This window comes from Aulonocara stuartgranti (assembly GCF_965226115.1).
Source record: "Aulonocara stuartgranti genome assembly, chromosome: 17".
NCBI classification, from domain to species: domain Eukaryota; kingdom Metazoa; phylum Chordata; class Actinopteri; order Cichliformes; family Cichlidae; genus Aulonocara; species Aulonocara stuartgranti.
Genome location: NC_138953.1, coordinates 9,187,531 through 9,204,922, shown reverse-complemented (window position 1 = coordinate 9,204,922; position 17,392 = coordinate 9,187,531). Strand labels below are relative to the sequence as shown.

Sequence of the window (17,392 nt, the reverse complement as noted above, 5' to 3'; positions counted from 1 at the left end):
GATTAGTCCACTTCAGGTCTTATGTAATAACTGCTTTCCCTGGTGATGTCAATACTACAGTGTAACAGTGGAGCTGCTAATTTGAAGTGCAAATGTTGCCTAAAAAATATGCAATTTTCATTTAACAACTCAAAACGTAATATGGGCAAATTCTTTGAATCAGGTAGGAAAAAAGGGCTATAAGACCATCAGCAGGAATCCAATTATTTGGAAATGGAAGAAATATAAAATGACCATCAATCGTCCCCAGTGTGGAGATCCATGCAAGATCTTACCTCACTGGATGAGGATGATCATGAGATAAGAGGTAGATCAGCTCAAACCGCACAGGAGGAGCCTGTTAATGACCTAAAGGCAGTTAGGACCACAGGCATCAAGGACATCATTCATTCAACACAACACGCTGTAATAGGCTGAGATCTTGCAACACATGTTCAGGCCAGTCTAAATGATTCTGCGATGAATTGGGAGAAAGTGTTGTGATCAAATGAAACCATAATCGGAGCTCTTTGGCATCAAATGAAGAAGAGAAATGCTGAGTATGACCCAAACACCAGCATCACAACAGTCAGGCATGTTTTTCTGCTATGGGGTTCAGAGCAACTGTTTGTTTCTTTTAAAATATTTTCAAAGTGAGCAAACTTACAAATTTTGTAGGAGATAGAACAATTATCTTCCCCAGTGTGTGTTAAATATTAACTCAGTAAGAAGATTACAATTTCAGTGTCTTTTATTTTCCTTCTTGCTTCATACAATATGAACATCCTTGACTTTGGCGTCTCCTAGTGGTTTTAAAAATCACTGACACATGATTCTTCTCTATAATATGAAAGACTAGGTTCAAGTTTAATGTAATGGCTTTATGTGGAAGAGAAAACAGTATGGAACAAATTTTGTCCACATTACCATGAACAAGTGGAACACATGTTACTAAAAGGTAGACAGACCGACTTGAATTTTATTTATTTATTTTTATCTCTGGTTTGCTTTAACAGAGTTCAGTTTGTAACATGATATTTAACACAGGCAACTTCTAGAAACAGAGATCAACCCAACAGGTTCAGAGATCATCAATATCAAGAAAAACTTTGAAGTCAGATCACCCAAATAAAGATTTAGCACAACCCAGGGATGCCTTGTCCAGCCAAATGTCATCAATCCCTGAAAATGCTCTTCTCTGGGTATGAACCGTTCATTATAAGGGTGCCTAAGAGAGAAAAAAACGCAACAGTGGTCAGGATGGCGCGCAGGGCTTTGAACCAACTGGGGTAAGTGGGAAGGAGAGACAGATCATAATGGAGTGAGATTCCGAGTCCCATGATGACCATGGTGGCAGCAGGAACAATGCTGTCACTCATCAGCATGGCCACCCAGGCCAAGAGGGAGGGGACGACGCTGTTGGCCAGGTTTATCCAGTCAGGTTTTGCTGGGCTGCTCTCGGGAAGAGCGAATCCCCATCTCGCTCCACCAAGGAAAGAAATGATGGAGGCAGCATAGGCTAGCTGGGCATAAGCCAACTCTGGGTAGTAGCTCTCAGTCACAGCCATAAACAAGGTGGGTGAGACGAAGGGGACAAGCCCCGAAAACCCCAGGTAGAGGGCAGGTCTGGGACTTTTCAAAAAGTCCTTCATGTCATAGCGCAACAGATCGAGTTCTCTAGGGGGAGGTTCAGGCAGTGCTCGCTTTTTCAACCTCGCAACAGAAGTGTGGAAGTGTTGGCTCCTCATCCAAAAAGAAGCATCATGATTCTGGTTTCTATGGAAGAGGTCAGTCTTATTAAAACTAAACACAGCAAGAGCTTTTGCTTGTCCTGTTCCTCTTCCTGCAAACCAGAGACTAGCTGGTGAAGCCCAGCTGGAAGATACAGATCCACAAACAGAAGCCCCAGTCCCAGCTGACGGCCAGCATTTTTGCATAGGACCTGCCCAGCGTAATACCTGGAAAGATATTCACGATATATATATTTTTTTAAGTTATAAAACTACAAAAAGCAATGAAAAGGTAAAATCATGTGTATGTTACCTTCTGGGCTGCAAAGCTGCCTTTTCTGAATATAACAGAAAGCATCTAATGAAAAATGGGACAAAGGAATGGTTAAGATGAGCACACAATAAAGGTCACATAAAAACACAGGGAGGAATTTTTAATGTTGACAAATCTTCTGATTTTAAAACATCTGTAAATTTCAACCTTGTCTATCAAGCGTTTTTAAAGGAATATGAATCAGAATAAATAAAGGAATGATAATAATAAACGTATCAATTGTAGCAATAACTTCAGACTGACGACAGAGAAAATCGTCTGTTCAAGGGTACAGGTGTTGTTGTTAAACTAATCAGGCTTTACCTTTGCCTCTCGCTTACGCTGCTAGGTGAAGTGTCTCCGGTACGACAATTATGCAGTTCAGTTACACATAATAATACATTATATCACATAAATGAATAATTAGACGTAAATTCGAGGATTTGGCACCCCTGTCGCTTTGTAGCGGAGTCCTCCTAGAAGGACCTACATGTGTGTCTCTGTTGATAACACCGGCTGATACGTCAAACAAACGTTACACGGCTAAAGCGCCAACATCTGCGGTTCAGGGAGATGACAACATTACCTTTATTTCAGCAGGTAAACTTCATACTTTTAAAGCTGTTTCTCCCCAGGGTCAGCGAGCACCCAGCCTACCCAGCTCTGGTACACAGCTATTTACTTCCGTGTTTGAACCTTGGCTTCTACAATTTCAGTTCCGCTACAGTGGCGTTGACAGAAACGAGTTGTCGTTCAGTTTGCATTTGTCTCTTAAATTCAATGAGGTATAATTCAAATAAAACAGAAGTATTTCAAAACTGTCCACGGAGCGGGTTAAATAACCTTAAAACCGTGGTTATGAGGTTTAACTGATGACTTTGTGCTTTATTCTGAAGTCATCAACATTTACACTCGGAAAACAATTTTCAGTTCTTTAAGTAAGGATTTATAGTACGACAAACAGCGGCAAATTCTGTTTTGTTCGTTTTTTCTTTCTTTTTTTGTTTAACAATTTGACGTAAAAACAATACGTCTTAGACGTAACGGAAGGCCTAAACATAACTAGGACACATAAAGAAAACTAAATGTAAACTTAAACAAACGGGAAAAAATATTAGACTTGGTTAGTTACATAATGAGGTTGTTTAATATGAAATTATTTCACATTTGTGAAAAGAATTTGGCGTGACTGCATTGTGTGGCAATAGTTGATCAGTCCTGCACTGTAGTTTGTAGGAACTTTAGCACATAAAAAAACCCAACCTGGCCACCTGACATCAACTATAAACTACAAAGCAAAACAGTCTAAACTATACTATGAAGATGAAACACAGCTCTTGTGCTTGATACAGTGCTTTCCATCCTCATGCATCTTATTTAAATCTAAGAATGTTGGTCTTATTTCCAACACAGTTAAGTCAGCATTCTTGTGCATACGGTCATTAAGATCTGCAGCTGGACGGCAGTGGACTTTTCAAAGAGCAGATTTCGTGTCCTTGATATGCACGTGATTATTCTTCAGTGTGAACATGAAAACTGGTCCTTCGGCTGTTTAGAAGATACTCAGGATTCCTTTGTGAACTTCCAGCCATCATTGGTAGATTTTGTGGTTTGAATTTATTTCATTTGGGCATAGTCTGTAATTTTGTGGTGTTTAAACTCTTTAATAATTCAACTTTAAAACAAACAAACAAACAAACAAACAAACAACTTATTAATAACCGAATTTGAAATAAAATGGAACCGAGTGAAGCTCTTACCAGCGTGCATTTTCTTCAAGTCCCAGTTTTTGCTTCCTCCTTATGGATAACTGTGCAGAGCTCAATGAATGTGTCTGAATCTGTCTGAATATCTTTTAGGTATAAATGTGATTAAAAAGTGGGAAAAAAGTAAACTCAGAAAGAAAAGGTATGTTAGGTACAGTTTGTGTAAATTTTATGTTATTTTTATTTAGCGAACTTTACGTTGACTGAAAACAGCATTTAAATTGCATTTACCATTTTGTTACATTAGTGATAAACATGCAGTCAGAATTATATTTTGTCCTTATTTTGATGTTTACATGAATAAGGACATGAGGGTGTGTTCCAACCTCATGTCCCCCTGTAGTTGGTGTGTTCCAACTACAGGGGGATCACACTCCTCAGCCTCCCTGGGAAAGTCTATGCCAGGGTGCTGGAAAGGAGAGTTCGTCCGTTAGTCGAACCTCGGATACAGGAGGAACAATGCGGTTTTCGTCCTGGTCGCGGAACACTGGACCAGCTCTTTATCCTCTCCAGGATACTTGAGGGTGCATGGGAGTTTGCCCAACCAGTCTACATGTGTTTTGTGGACTTGGAGTAGGCATTCGACCGTGTCCCTCGGGGTGTCCTGTGGGAGGTGTTGCGGGAATATGGGGTGTCTGGCCCATTGCTACGGGCCATTCGATCCCTATACAACCGTTGCAAGAGCTTGGTTCGCATTGCAGGTGTTGTGCCAAAGTAGTTACCCCCGTCAAAAATTGTTTCCCCATTCACGGGAGCGCGCAAAGTAGGAGGAGCCACTTGCCCAGCTCCGTTCTGTACGCTACTTGTCACTGATCTGCAGTCGACGCGATAAAGAGTAAAAGCTGGAAAACAGCAGACTCGATGAATTTAATATTAGTTTCGTGATATTGTAATGTGCCGTGTGGAAGACAGTTTACCTTATAATGTACACTGAAATAACCTGCTGGGAATACTTTGTCTAGAAAACGACTTTGATACTATAATACTGTAAAACCAGATGCGATCATGGAAACACGTCGCTCTCCAGTGAATTTACACTCGGTTTACACTTTGTAGCGAAGCTATCACGAATGAGTTTATTTGCAAAATCAATCTCAGTATAACCAATAAGTACAGTAAATTTGGAGAAGATGTCTTATTCACAGCAAAAGTTATGGAGGGATACAGATTTTATCAGGCTGTATGGCATCGGCTGCCAAAATGTGTGCCCCCCCCATCTGTAATCCATATTGCCTTTGCCATCACAGAGGGTATATTTGCCAAATAGGTCACAGTATAACCAATAAGTACAGTAACTTTGGAGAAGATGTCTCATTCACAGCAAAAGTTATGGAGGGATACAGATTTTATCAGGCTGTATGGCATCGGCTGCCAAAATGTGTGCCCCCCCCATCTGTAATCCATATTGCCTTTGCCATCACAAAGGGTATATTTGCCAAATAGGTCACAGTATAACCAATAAGTACAGTAACTTTGGAGAAGATGTCTCATTCACAGCAAAAGTTATGGAGGGATACAGATTTTATCAGGCTGTGTGGCATCGGCTGCCAAAATGTGTGCCCCCCCCATCTGTAATCCATATTGCCTTTGCCATCACAAAGGGTATATTTGCCAAATAAGTCACAGTATAACCAATAAGTACAGTAACTTTGGAGACCATGTCTCATTCACAGCAAAAGTTATGGAGGGATACAGATTTTATCAGGCTGTATGGCATCGGCTGCCAAAATGTGTGCCCCCCCCATCTGTAATCCATATTGCCTTTGCCATCACAAAGGGTATATTTGCCAAATAGGTCACAGTATAACCAATAAGTACAGTAACTTTGGAGAAGATGTCTCATTCACAGCAAAAGTTATGGAGGGATACAGATTTTATCAGGCTGTGTGGCATCGGCTGCCAAAATGTGTGCCCCCCCCATCTGTAATCCATATTGCCTTTGCCATCACAAAGGGTATATTTGCCAAATAAGTCACAGTATAACCAATAAGTACAGTAACTTTGGAGACCATGTCTCATTCACAGCAAAAGTTATGGAGGGATACAGATTTTATCAGGCTGTATGGCATCGGCTGCCAAAATGTGTGCCCCCCCCATCTGTAATCCATATTGCCTTTGCCATCACAAAGGGTATATTTGCCAAATAGGTCACAGTATAACCAATAAGTACAGTAACTTTGGAGACCATGTCTCATTCACAGCAAAAGTTATGGAGGGATACAGATTTTATCAGGCTGTGTGGCATCGGCTGCCAAAATGTGTGCCCCCCCCATCTGTAATCCATATTGCCTTTGCCATCACAAAGGGTATATTTGCCAAATAGGTCACAGTATAACCAATAAGTACAGTAACTTTGGAGAAGATGTCTCATTCACAGCAAAAGTTATGGAGGGATACAGATTTTATCAGGCTGTGTGGCATCGGCTGCCAAAATGTGTGCCCCCCCCATCTGTAATCCATATTGCCTTTGCCATCACAAAGGGTATATTTGCCAAATAAGTCACAGTATAACCAATAAGTACAGTAACTTTGGAGACCATGTCTCATTCACAGCAAAAGTTATGGAGGGATACAGATTTTATCAGGCTGTGTGGCATCGGCTGCCAAAATGTGTGCCCCCCCCATCTGTAATCCATATTGCCTTTGCCATCACAAAGGGTATATTTGCCAAATAGGTCACAGTATAACCAATAAGTACAGTAACTTTGGAGAAGATGTCTCATTCACAGCAAAAGTTATGGAGGGATACAGATTTTATCAGGCTGTGTGGCATCGGCTGCCAAAATGTGTGCCCCCCCCATCTGTAATCCATATTGCCTTTGCCATCACAAAGGGTATATTTGCCAAATAAGTCACAGTATAACCAATAAGTACAGTAACTTTGGAGACCATGTCTCATTCACAGCAAAAGTTATGGAGGGATACAGATTTTATCAGGCTGTGTGGCATCGGCTGCCAAAATGTGTGCCCCCCCCATCTGTAATCCATATTGCCTTTGCCATCACAAAGGGTATATTTGCCAAATAGGTCACAGTATAACCAATAAGTACAGTAACTTTGGAGAAGATGTCTCATTCACAGCAAAAGTTATGGAGGGATACAGATTTTATCAGGCTGTGTGGCATCGGCTGCCAAAATGTGTGCCCCCCCCATCTGTAATCCATATTGCCTTTGCCATCACAAAGGGTATATTTGCCAAATAAGTCACAGTATAACCAATAAGTACAGTAACTTTGGAGACCATGTCTCATTCACAGCAAAAGTTATGGAGGGATACAGATTTTATCAGGCTGTATGGCATCGGCTGCCAAAATGTGTGCCCCCCCCATCTGTAATCCATATTGCCTTTGCCATCACAGAGGGTATATTTGCCAAATAGGTCACAGTATAACCAATAAGTACAGTAACTTTGGAGAAGATGTCTCATTCACAGCAAAAGTTATGGAGGGATACAGATTTTATCAGGCTGTGTGGCATCGGCTGCCAAAATGTGTGCCCCCCCCCATCTGTAATCCATATTGCCTTTGCCATCACAGAGGGTATATTTGCCAAATAGGTCACAGTATAACCAATAAGTACAGTAACTTTGGAGAAGATGTCTCATTCACAGCAAAAGTTATGGAGGGATACAGATTTTATCAGGCTGTTTGGCATCGGCTGCCAAAATGTGTGCCCCCCCCCCCACCCCCCCCCCACCCCCCAATCTATGATGATGCACATTGGCAGAGTTTTTCTTTGTAAATAAATAAAATTTAAAACAACATTTAAATATATATATTTATCGTCTTTGTAAGTAACAGGGCTTTTCAAAAGTTGGCAAGTTAGTTTTGGCCAACCTTTCGTAGGCCTACTCGACTCCGACATTGTCAAATTTTTCCAAAATCTCCGGTCACGTGGGTTTTCCTAATCAATTATGCAAATTAGCTCACATTGTGCGCACGAACCGAAAACCAGAGTGCCTCTGAGCTAACTAAAAGATTACTTTACAATTTGTTTTCGAAAATAACAAACACCACAAGAGGATGGAACCAGACGAGTACAAGATTTTGGTTGCATATAAACTGAAAGGCGAGTATCCAGCGCTTTTCACGAAGAAAGAGAAATTTCTTCTCCGAAGAAAAGCTGCTATTTACGACATTGAAGGTAATAACTGCAACTTTGTAGCGTTTATAAATGTCATCAATACATATATATTAATACATATACAATGGCATAATGTGTAGTCTTAATTTGCACTAACCGATTTAATTAGCTTGACCTTTCTTTGACCTAGTTAACCCCGGTTAATAGGCACATGTGCGTTTATTAAAGTAAAAGTTTTAAGGTTTGCTATTAAGTAGACAGCGTTAACTAAGAACTGTTTTTGTCCTTTTATAGCTTAACTACAATATATTACGTCGTAATTACTTTTGGAGTGGTATGTGCCACACCCATTTACGCAGGTGTACCCACTGTTATGTCTTTATGTCTTTAAATTACATATGTGGAAAATTACTGACAGCAGGAAATTTGGAATTAAACTACTTCGAATTGATATTTGTATTAAAAATAAATCCATGATATCTGAAGGCCATTAGTCATAATTACTTTACACACCCATCACTTTTTTTAGTATCAGTAATACAGTCTTGTGTGTGGCATAATCTTTTTGGTTTCTGAAGTAGTCATACTGTCATAAATATAGAGAACCAGTCCAATAGTCACCCCCAAATTATATCACATAAATAATTGATTCATTACATTCAAGATGTATTGTCATGACTTTTACCACATATAGACCTGTCGTGGTTTAAACAGCTATAATAAACTTTTCTATTTTCTTGTTTATGTTTAGGGGAGCAGCTGTTTTACTGGCGCTACAAAGGCACAGACAAAACCATAAAGACAACGGTAGTCTGTGGGGCTGATGAGGCAAACACAATTTTTTCAGATTTTCATGCCAGTCCTACTGGGGCCCATTGCGGGCAAACAAAAACAAGAGAAGCCATTTCAAAGCGGTTCTACTGGCCAGGGATGTCAGTCGACATCAATAATTGGGTGGGTACTCCAAAACAAACTCTATGTAATTCGACTACAGCTAAATTATTTTAAGAGGAACACAGCAATGTTTCTGTATCTCTCAAAATAAGTTATGTAAACCTTGATCATCAACTATTGTGTTTGTTATTGAATTGCTTTTATTTTTGATTAGGTTTCACAGTGCGCACTTTGCCAGGCAAGTGCTGCAACAATTAAAAAACCAGCAGAATACATTCCGATAAAGGTTAGTCATCGACCATAGCAAATAATCACATTTAATCACACAATGTTTTCATTGCTTAGAAACCTACTGATTATATACTTGAAAAAATTATAACAGTAGACTAGCATTCTGTGTAATTTCAGTATTATTAACTTAACTATGATTTTCTTTTTAAGGTCTCTCAGCCATTTGAACTGGTTGGGATGGACCTCATTGGAAAACTTACTGAAACCAACAATGGACATCAATACATATGTGTTTTTATTGATTATTTTACAAAATGGCCACAAGCATACCCTTTAAAGTCAAAATCAGCCGTGGAAGTGACAAACTGTCTCATAAAATTCGTCCACCAGTTCGAAGCCCCGAAAAGGATTCTTACTGACCAAGGCAAAGAATTTGTCAATTCTGTAAGTACTTTAGTCTTTGGCAAAAATATGTGAACTCATATTTGAATAATTTTTTGAAAATGGTTAATTTTCTGGTCTTTATAAATCTGTTGTTGAGATATTAGTATGACAGCTGTTTATTTAAATTCTTATTGTAATGTGCTTATAGCCAGTGTATATAACTTTATTTTGCAGCTCAACAAAAGGGTTTGCGGACTGTTAAAAATTAAAAGAAGCCTCTGCTCCCCCTATCACCCTCAAACGAATGGGCTGGTGGAGAAAATGAATGGCACCATCCAGAGGTAAATTCTTGGAGTACATGTTATACATTTATGGGGGTTCCCTTCAAACAAAACATTAATGCATGACATTAAACTATTAAAAACTGTAAATGATCTTTCATATGAATGTCTTCTATGTGCTTTCATTGTCAGAGCCCTGTGTAAAGTCATTGGCAACCAACCACAAATGTGGGATGAGTACCTGGATGCTGTAATGTTTGGACTCAGAACTAAAAAACAAGTGACCACCAAATACTCGCCTTACTACCTAATGTTCGGCAGAGAGGCTCGCTATCCTTCCGAAATCCCAGAAGAGTTCATGGTATGTCTTTTTGTCTGTGACAAACTACACGGAAATCCCACACAATGAAACTTTTTTAGTTTTTGAGGCGCAGGCAGATCAGTTTCAATGGATGCTATGTCACCGCCATAAAAGGACAACAACACTGAATATTTCTATGGATTGTTCCACCCCTCAATAACAGTTTTCTTCATGTCCAATCAATCCCAGGATACACTGAAGCTTTGCCAGAAATACATTGTGTCTTAAAACCTTACCAAAGACACTTAATGTAAATTTTCACTGTATTTCTCAGTTCTTTTATGTATTATCTGTGTATCTTACACAAATTATAGTAATGATAGACATGTTTTTTGATTCAAAGGTTGATGAGACTGTGGAAGACATTGTGGGGCAGGAGGAGGTGTCGGAAGACATTCAAAAGCATCAAAAACTGTTGGAACTGGTGAAGGACAACGTGGTCAAAGCTCAGGAAAAAACAAAGGGCAAAATAAAAATGATGAAGAGAGATGTCGTCTTCAAAGTTGGTGACAAAGTTTTAAGAGCTAACATAAGAAGCCAGCAGAGGAAAGGGGGGAAACTTGAAGCAAACTTTTTAGGCCCTTACATTATTACAGCAATCCAAGGTAAAAGTGCAGATCTTCAGGATTCCAATGGGACAATCATTCCAAAAGTAAATATTGACCAACTAAAGTTAAGCAAAGACAGCATGCCAAGAGTGCCACACCGGGGTTTAAAGAAAACAGCAGCCACATTACTAACAGCACAACCAGGTCAAGCAGCACCAGCATCTGCTCTAGCTTCACAGGCTACAGCAGCACCAGTGGCGGTAGCACCAGCACCTCCTCCTAGAGCTACACAGGCTACAGCACCAATGGCATCACTTACATCACTACCAGTTCAAACTAAACATCCATTTCCAGTTCCACAAGGTATACCAATAACGGTATCAGAACCAGAGTCAGGAGCAACAGCACAGAAAGACAACGAACCACCAGAACCAGCCACAAGTGCTACAGCACCAGAACACGCTACAGCTCTACAAACCGAATCCAAAACAGCAGCCGACCCAGCCTCAAAGACCATAACAGCAGACCAGGCCTCACAGACCACAACAGCAGACCCAGCCTCACAGACCACAACAGCAGACCCAGCCTCACAGACCATAACAGCAGACCAGGCCTCACAGACCACAGCTCCAAATGCTACAACCACACAAGCCTCAGCTCCACAGATTACAGCCCAGCAATCTACAGCACAAACCATAGAACCAACAGTTGCAGAGAAATGTAAATAAATATAATATTTTTTTATTTTTTTAAAAAAGGACTTTTGTTCCTATGACAGTGTTTGTTTCATTACTCTGTAGATCATGGCATAGGAAATTTTACACCTTTAAAAAGATTTTGTTAGGTATATTTCCTAACAGAATATTTAAATTTAACAATATGTTAATGCTTTAAAAAAACATTCATGGGGCAAAACATTATAGAAAACTTGTAAAAGGATGTAAGCCACATGTGTAAAATTACACAAATGAAAAAGTGAGTCCTTCAAAACTGTGAATCTTTCTTTTGTTGTTGTGTAACCCAGAATGTTCATGATTGATATTGTACATCTGATGTACACTAAGAGTGAAAAGTTTGGACACACCTTCATTTTAATGTTGCTTCTTAATTTCCTTGTCTATTTTGTAGATTCATTGTTGATTAGAACTCAAGGCATCAAAACTATGAATGGACACATATGGAGCACTAACCCTAACACAAATGATGTAGTAAACCAAAAAGTATGAAAGAACCAAAAATATATTTTATATATTAGATTCTTCAAATTAGCCACCCTTTGCTTTGATCACTGCTTTGCACACTCTAGGCCTTCTGTCAGTGAGCTTCATGGGGTAGTCACCTAAGATGATTGTCACTGCATGAAAAGCATGAACACACAGAAAAACACTGAATGGGAAGGTGTGTCCCAAATTTTGACTAGTAGTGTATGTTCTTCATTTTCTTCTTTTCCAAAATTGCTGTCATATATGCTGCTAGTGACATAGAATGCCCACTACAAGAAGTATATTAATGTTGTGATGATGACTGCCTGCCAGCAACAGTTCGAAAGATCAAATACTCTTTAAGACGCTGCTTTTAACAGCCCAAAAATTGACACTCTATTTTACAGATAATAAAACTAGTTTTGGAGGAGAAAAATAACATTTTTCCAGAAAAGGTTATGTAATAGAAAAGGCCACAGGTGCAAGCCTTGAGCCTGAGTATTTTAAAATATAGTCATGTAGCTGCAACTAAACATAATTTTAAAAAATTGTTGTAATAGGTGTTTTTGCTGGAAAAAGATATGATAGGGGGCAAGAGCATTTCTATTGCTATGTATTTAAATTTCTTTTCTTTTATTAATATGAATTTATTTAAATTTCTTTGTAGAACATTGTAAGTGTAACTTTACCCCCAAATAAAAGCAAATTTAAGTTCTCCTTTTTTTTTTTACAAAATACAATGTTAAACCATGTGCCCATTTTATCAGCGTCTTAAAAGTATTTACCCTGAAACACGTCTTTTGTCAGACAACTACATAAGAAATTATGCATTTGAAATTTTGATTTACATTTAGTCCTGCTGACTTATCTCTTTTTCTCATTACTTTTTGTAGATATAATGGATGCCTGGGCTGGAAAGAGTCCTCACATTCTACTCTCCAGAATTGGTGCTTACAAATTATTCTACTGGGATATCCAACAAATTGGTCCAGACATGGAGTTGGAAAGTGAGGTACATTGATCTTTACTGACAACAATGCAACTATCAGTGTTTTATTCATTGACAACAGTTAACAAATGTTTACATTTTGTATTCGCAGTCTATTAATGCATATCTTGAGATCATGGTGAGACAATGCAATCGTCATAATTCAGCAAAAGCAGCATTCATTGATTCATTTTCAATGACTGCCATTTGGAAGAGAAAAGCTCCAAGACTCAAGGTAGGTATCTCTAGAAAGAATCTTGTGTGTATTGTTTAAGTACCTCTGATCATATCCACATCCAGATTTAGATTGGATAACAGCTTATGCTGAAAGAATAAATTGAGACTGGGGTTAGTAGATGTGGATAGTTTATCAGACTTGACAGTTCTCTTTTGTTCTCTGCTTGTCTGGTTTCCTCCTCTTTTTGTACACACTCCAATCAATGCTTGATTTGAAATTTTCAAACATTTGGGCTAATATCTCTTTTGAAATCATCAACACTGCTTCATCTCTTTAATAGGTACCTTTTTATTATCAAGTGATTCTTACGTCACTGTTAAAGAGGCTTAAGAAAGCATTAAACATTATTCTGCAGATGGTAAAAGGATCGCATTGAAAATGATTGAAAATGAACTCCATGTCCAAAAAAAATCCTTAGAAAGACCTTTATTAGTCTTGGAGGAAGTAATGTGCAAAACCACTTATAAAAAATATAAGATAGTCCAGCTTCTTGCACAGGTTAAAGAAATGAGGGGTGAATCATGGCTTTCGCACAGTACTTTATAAGTGGATGATATATAATATATCATAAATTGCTTTAATAAAAAAGGACTCTAAACAACATGTTATTGCATTTCTTTCTGAAGTGAAAATTTTTATTGTTTTGTTTCAATTTAAGATCAAACCCATGGAGCATGAAGTCATTCTGGGAATTGTAAATGAACATCATCACTGGACATTAGTGGTAAAAAAATAATTGCATTTACAATATTCATCAAATCAGTTTTATAAGACAAATGCATGGCATGCAGATAATCTTAACTCTTGAATTATTACATGTAATTCTCCACATAATTTTACTGTAGGTCATTTACCCACAAGAAAAGAAGTCACTGTATCTTGATCCACTCGGAGAAACTAAACAAGGTATCCAAAATTGTTTGGAATCAACAAGGTAAGGATAAATGTTGAAATTTATTTTGACCCTTTATTAAACGCTTTGTTGCTGTTGTTATTTATGTGTTTATTATGACAATTATAAGTATGATGTCAATCAAAAAAAATTAAAAAAAAATTGGCACTCAAAATTAAAAAAATAGCAGCAACAGGTTTGAATTTTTGTGTTGGCCTTCTGATATTGTGGTGTTATGGGTTAATTTTGCCTTTAAAGAGAAGTCTCCCCATGTTTCAATGTTTATTTGAGGACCTGATGTCTGTATGAGATGATGTTTTTACATTAGAAAATATAGCATGGGGAGAATAATGTTTAGTAGTTGCATAAAGTGTTGCGGAGGTTTAGCACTAAAACATCAGACAAATGTCTAAAATAATTTCACATAGGTTATACATGTGTGAATTTCATCTTTGCTCCTCCTCCACATCTCTTCAAAGTGTACTGTGTAAGTGATTGATTTCTATATCATGGGCGGAAACGGGAAAAAAAGCAGAAGTAATTGTCCACGGAAATGCGTTGTAGACTTTTAAAAAGTAATGATTTTAACAAAACATGTGGTCAGTTCTTAACTTGATGTTCAACAGACACTTAAGCTCTCCATACTGTTCACCTTCTTGTGTCACCAAAATTTTAAAACATGTTATTTGTTTTTATTGTACTTGTCTTTCAGGGCATTCATGCGAAAAAAAGGATGCAACGTCTCAAGATGGACTTGTGACACAGTCAAACACCCAAAACAAGTGGACGCTACCTCATGTGGAGTCTTTGCATTGAAAGTACGAGTCTTAACCGTAATACATACATATATACGAGAATATTGGAAATGTTGTGTTGTAATAAATGTTAATGACAGGAAAAGGAATATAAGATAATTACACAATAAAAGAAAGAAATTGATTCACAGGAAACAAATTACTATAAAATAACATTTACGATATTAGCCTATTTAGTCATCTTCGAATCTCTTTTTCAGTTTGCTGAAAAGATCTTGCGAAAAGAGTCAATAGACTTTCTGTCTACAAAAAAGGCCATAAACACACACAGGCTGCAAATTGCCACCACTCTTCTCCTAGAGACAGGTAACTCATTTTCCACCATTCAGTGTTCTCACATCATGAATATTTTCATCATGATGGCTGTAGAAACAAACCATATAGTTGTTTGAATGAAGTAATAAGTGCAGTAGGTAGTATACTCTATGTGCTATTTTTTCACTTTTTAAAACAGATGACTTGACAAACATCTGTCATTTCTGCGGGGAAGAAGAGCATGAAACTGACAACAAATGGGTAATGACATCAAGAAAGACTGCTAAATGTTATGATCAATTCCCATAAATGAAATTTTAACATTGGGATTTGTAATTATTTATTTTTTTACAGATTCGGTGTGAGATGTGTTTGCGGTGGTTCCACCAGCTCTGCGTGAAAAGCCCACCACCAGAAGATGTGTTTATTTGTCTCGCTTGTACATAGTTGACACTAAAGGTCCACAGCTAGTGTTCTTATGGCACACATTGTCGAGAACACATATCTACATATATAGATGTAGATGTTAAATTAAAAAGTCTAAAAAACCAAATGGTCTCCAAAGTTACTGTAGTTATTAGTTATACTGTTATTTATTTTGCAAATAAACTCTTTCGTGATAGCAACGCCAAGGTGCATTATTGATGGGGGGGGCACACATTTTGGCAGCCGATGCCAAACAGCCTGATAAAATCTGTATCCCTCCATAACTTTTGCTGTGAATGAGACATGGTCTCCAAAGTTACTGTACTTATTGGTTATACTGTGACCTATTTGGCAAATATACCCTTTGTGATGGCAAAGGCAATATGGATTACAGATGGGGGGGGCACACATTTTGGCAGCCGATGCCACACAGCCTGATAAAATCTGTATCCCTCCATAACTTTTGCTGTGAATGAGACATCTTCTCCAAAGTTACTGTACTTATTGGTTATACTGTGACTTATTTGGCAAATATACCCTCTGTGATGGCAAAGGCAATATGGATTACAAATGGGGGGGGCACACATTTTGGCAGCCGATGCCATACAGCCTGATAAAATCTGTATCCCTCCATAACTTTTGCTGTGAATGAGACATGGTCTCCAAAGTTACTGTACTTATTGGTTATACTGTGACTTATTTGGCAAATATACCCTCTGTGATGGCAAAGGCAATATGGATTACAGATGGGGGGGGCACACATTTTGGCAGCCGATGCCATACAGCCTGATAAAATCTGTATCCCTCCATAACTTTTGCTGTGAATGAGACATCTTCTCCAAAGTTACTGTACTTATTGGTTATACTGTGACTTATTTGGCAAATATACCCTTTGTGATGGCAAAGGCAATATGGATTACAGATGGGGGGGGGGCACACATTTTGGCAGCCGATGCCACACAGCCTGATAAAATCTGTATCCCTCCATAACTTTTGCTGTGAATAAGACATCTTCTCCAAATTTACTGTACTTATTGGTTATACTGAGATTGATTTTGCAAATAAACTCATTCGTGATAGCTTCGCTACAAAGTGTAAACCGAGTGTAAATTCACTGGAGAGCGACGTGTTTCCATGATCGCATCTGGTTTTACAGTATTATAGTATCAAAGTCGTTTTCTAGACAAAGTATTCCCAGCAGGTTATTTCAGTGTACAGTTTAAGGTAAACTGTCTTCCACACGGCACATTACAATATCACGAAACTAATATTAAATTCATCGAGTCTGCTGTTTTCCAGCTTTTACTCTTTATCGCGTCGACTGCAGATCAGTGACAAGTAGCGTACAGAACGGAGCTGGGCAAGTGGCTCCTCCTACTTTGCGCGCTCCCGTGAATGGGGAAACAATTTTTGACGGGGGTAACTAGTTTGGCACAACACCGGCAATAAGTCGGACTCGTTCCCGGTGGGTGATGGGCTTCGCCAGGGCTGCCCTTTGTCTCCGGTTCTGTTCATAATTTTTATGGACAGGATTTCTAGGCGTAGCCAAGTGGCGGAGGGCTTTCGCTTTGGTGGCCTCAGAATCTCATCTCTGATTTTTGCAGATGATGTGGTTCTGTTGGCTTCATCGGGTGAGGGCCTCCAGCTCGCACTGGAACGGTTCGCAGCCGAGTGTGAAGCAGCGGGAATGAGGATCAGCACCTCCAAATCCGAGGCCATGGTTCTCAGCCGGAAAAGGGTGGAGTGCCCACTCCGGGTCGGGGATGAGTTCCTGCCCCAAGTGGAGGAGTTCAAGTATCTCGGGGTCTTGTTCGCGAGTGATGGGAGAAGGGAGCCGGAGATCGACAGACGGATTGGGGCTGCAGCTGCAGTAATGCGGACGCTGCACCGGTCCGTCGTGGTGAAGAGGGAGCTGAGTGTAAAAGCGAAGCTCTCAATTTACCGGTCGATCTACGTCCCTACCCTCACCTATGGCCACGAGCTGTGGGTAGTGACCGAAAGAACGA

The 17,392-nt window shown here is 39.1% G+C and overlaps 2 protein-coding genes across 2 annotated transcripts; one reads left to right on the top strand and one right to left on the bottom strand.

Moving 5' to 3' along the window:
• Nucleotides 1-951: 951 nt before the first annotated feature.
• LOC309692960 (transmembrane protein 69-like) lies at nt 952-2,733 on the bottom strand. The gene is made up of 3 exons (XM_082511880.1): nt 2,609-2,733; nt 2,023-2,067; nt 952-1,937 (listed from the first exon to the last, which is right to left on the bottom strand). The coding sequence occupies exons 2-3, from the start codon at nt 2,065-2,067 to the stop codon at nt 1,155-1,157; spliced, it is 828 nt and encodes a 275-aa protein (XP_082368006.1). The 5' UTR covers nt 2,609-2,733; the 3' UTR covers nt 952-1,154.
• Nucleotides 2,734-7,714: 4,981 nt separating this feature from the next.
• Nucleotides 7,715-15,956, top strand: LOC309693071 (uncharacterized protein). The gene is made up of 15 exons (XM_082512047.1): nt 7,715-7,931; nt 8,623-8,825; nt 8,980-9,051; nt 9,207-9,440; nt 9,615-9,721; nt 9,854-10,022; nt 10,366-11,290; nt 12,666-12,784; nt 12,873-12,995; nt 13,657-13,722; nt 13,844-13,932; nt 14,603-14,708; nt 14,906-15,011; nt 15,160-15,221; nt 15,315-15,956. Exons 1-15 carry the CDS (start codon nt 7,811-7,813, stop codon nt 15,405-15,407), a joined length of 2,595 nt encoding a protein of 864 aa, XP_082368173.1. The 5' UTR covers nt 7,715-7,810; the 3' UTR covers nt 15,408-15,956.
• Nucleotides 15,957-17,392: the final 1,436 nt, after the last annotated feature.

What these genes read in the sequence shown, in the direction of transcription:
- LOC309692960 (XM_082511880.1), bottom strand. Translation starts at nt 2,067, where the DNA reads ATGCTTTCTGTTATATTCAGAAAAGGCAGCTTTGCAGCCCAGAAG. An exon ending in GCAGCTTTGCAGCCCAGAAG is followed by an intron (nt 1,938 to 2,022) that starts GTAACATACACA and finishes ATATCTTTCCAG; the next exon opens with GTATTACGCTGGGCAGGTCC.
- LOC309693071 (XM_082512047.1), top strand. Translation starts at nt 7,811, where the DNA reads ATGGAACCAGACGAGTACAAGATTTTGGTTGCATATAAACTGAAAGGC. An exon ending in CACTCTTCTCCTAGAGACAG is followed by an intron (nt 15,012 to 15,159) that starts GTAACTCATTTT and finishes TTTTTAAAACAG; the next exon opens with ATGACTTGACAAACATCTGT. An exon ending in ATGAAACTGACAACAAATGG is followed by an intron (nt 15,222 to 15,314) that starts GTAATGACATCA and finishes ATTTTTTTACAG; the next exon opens with ATTCGGTGTGAGATGTGTTT.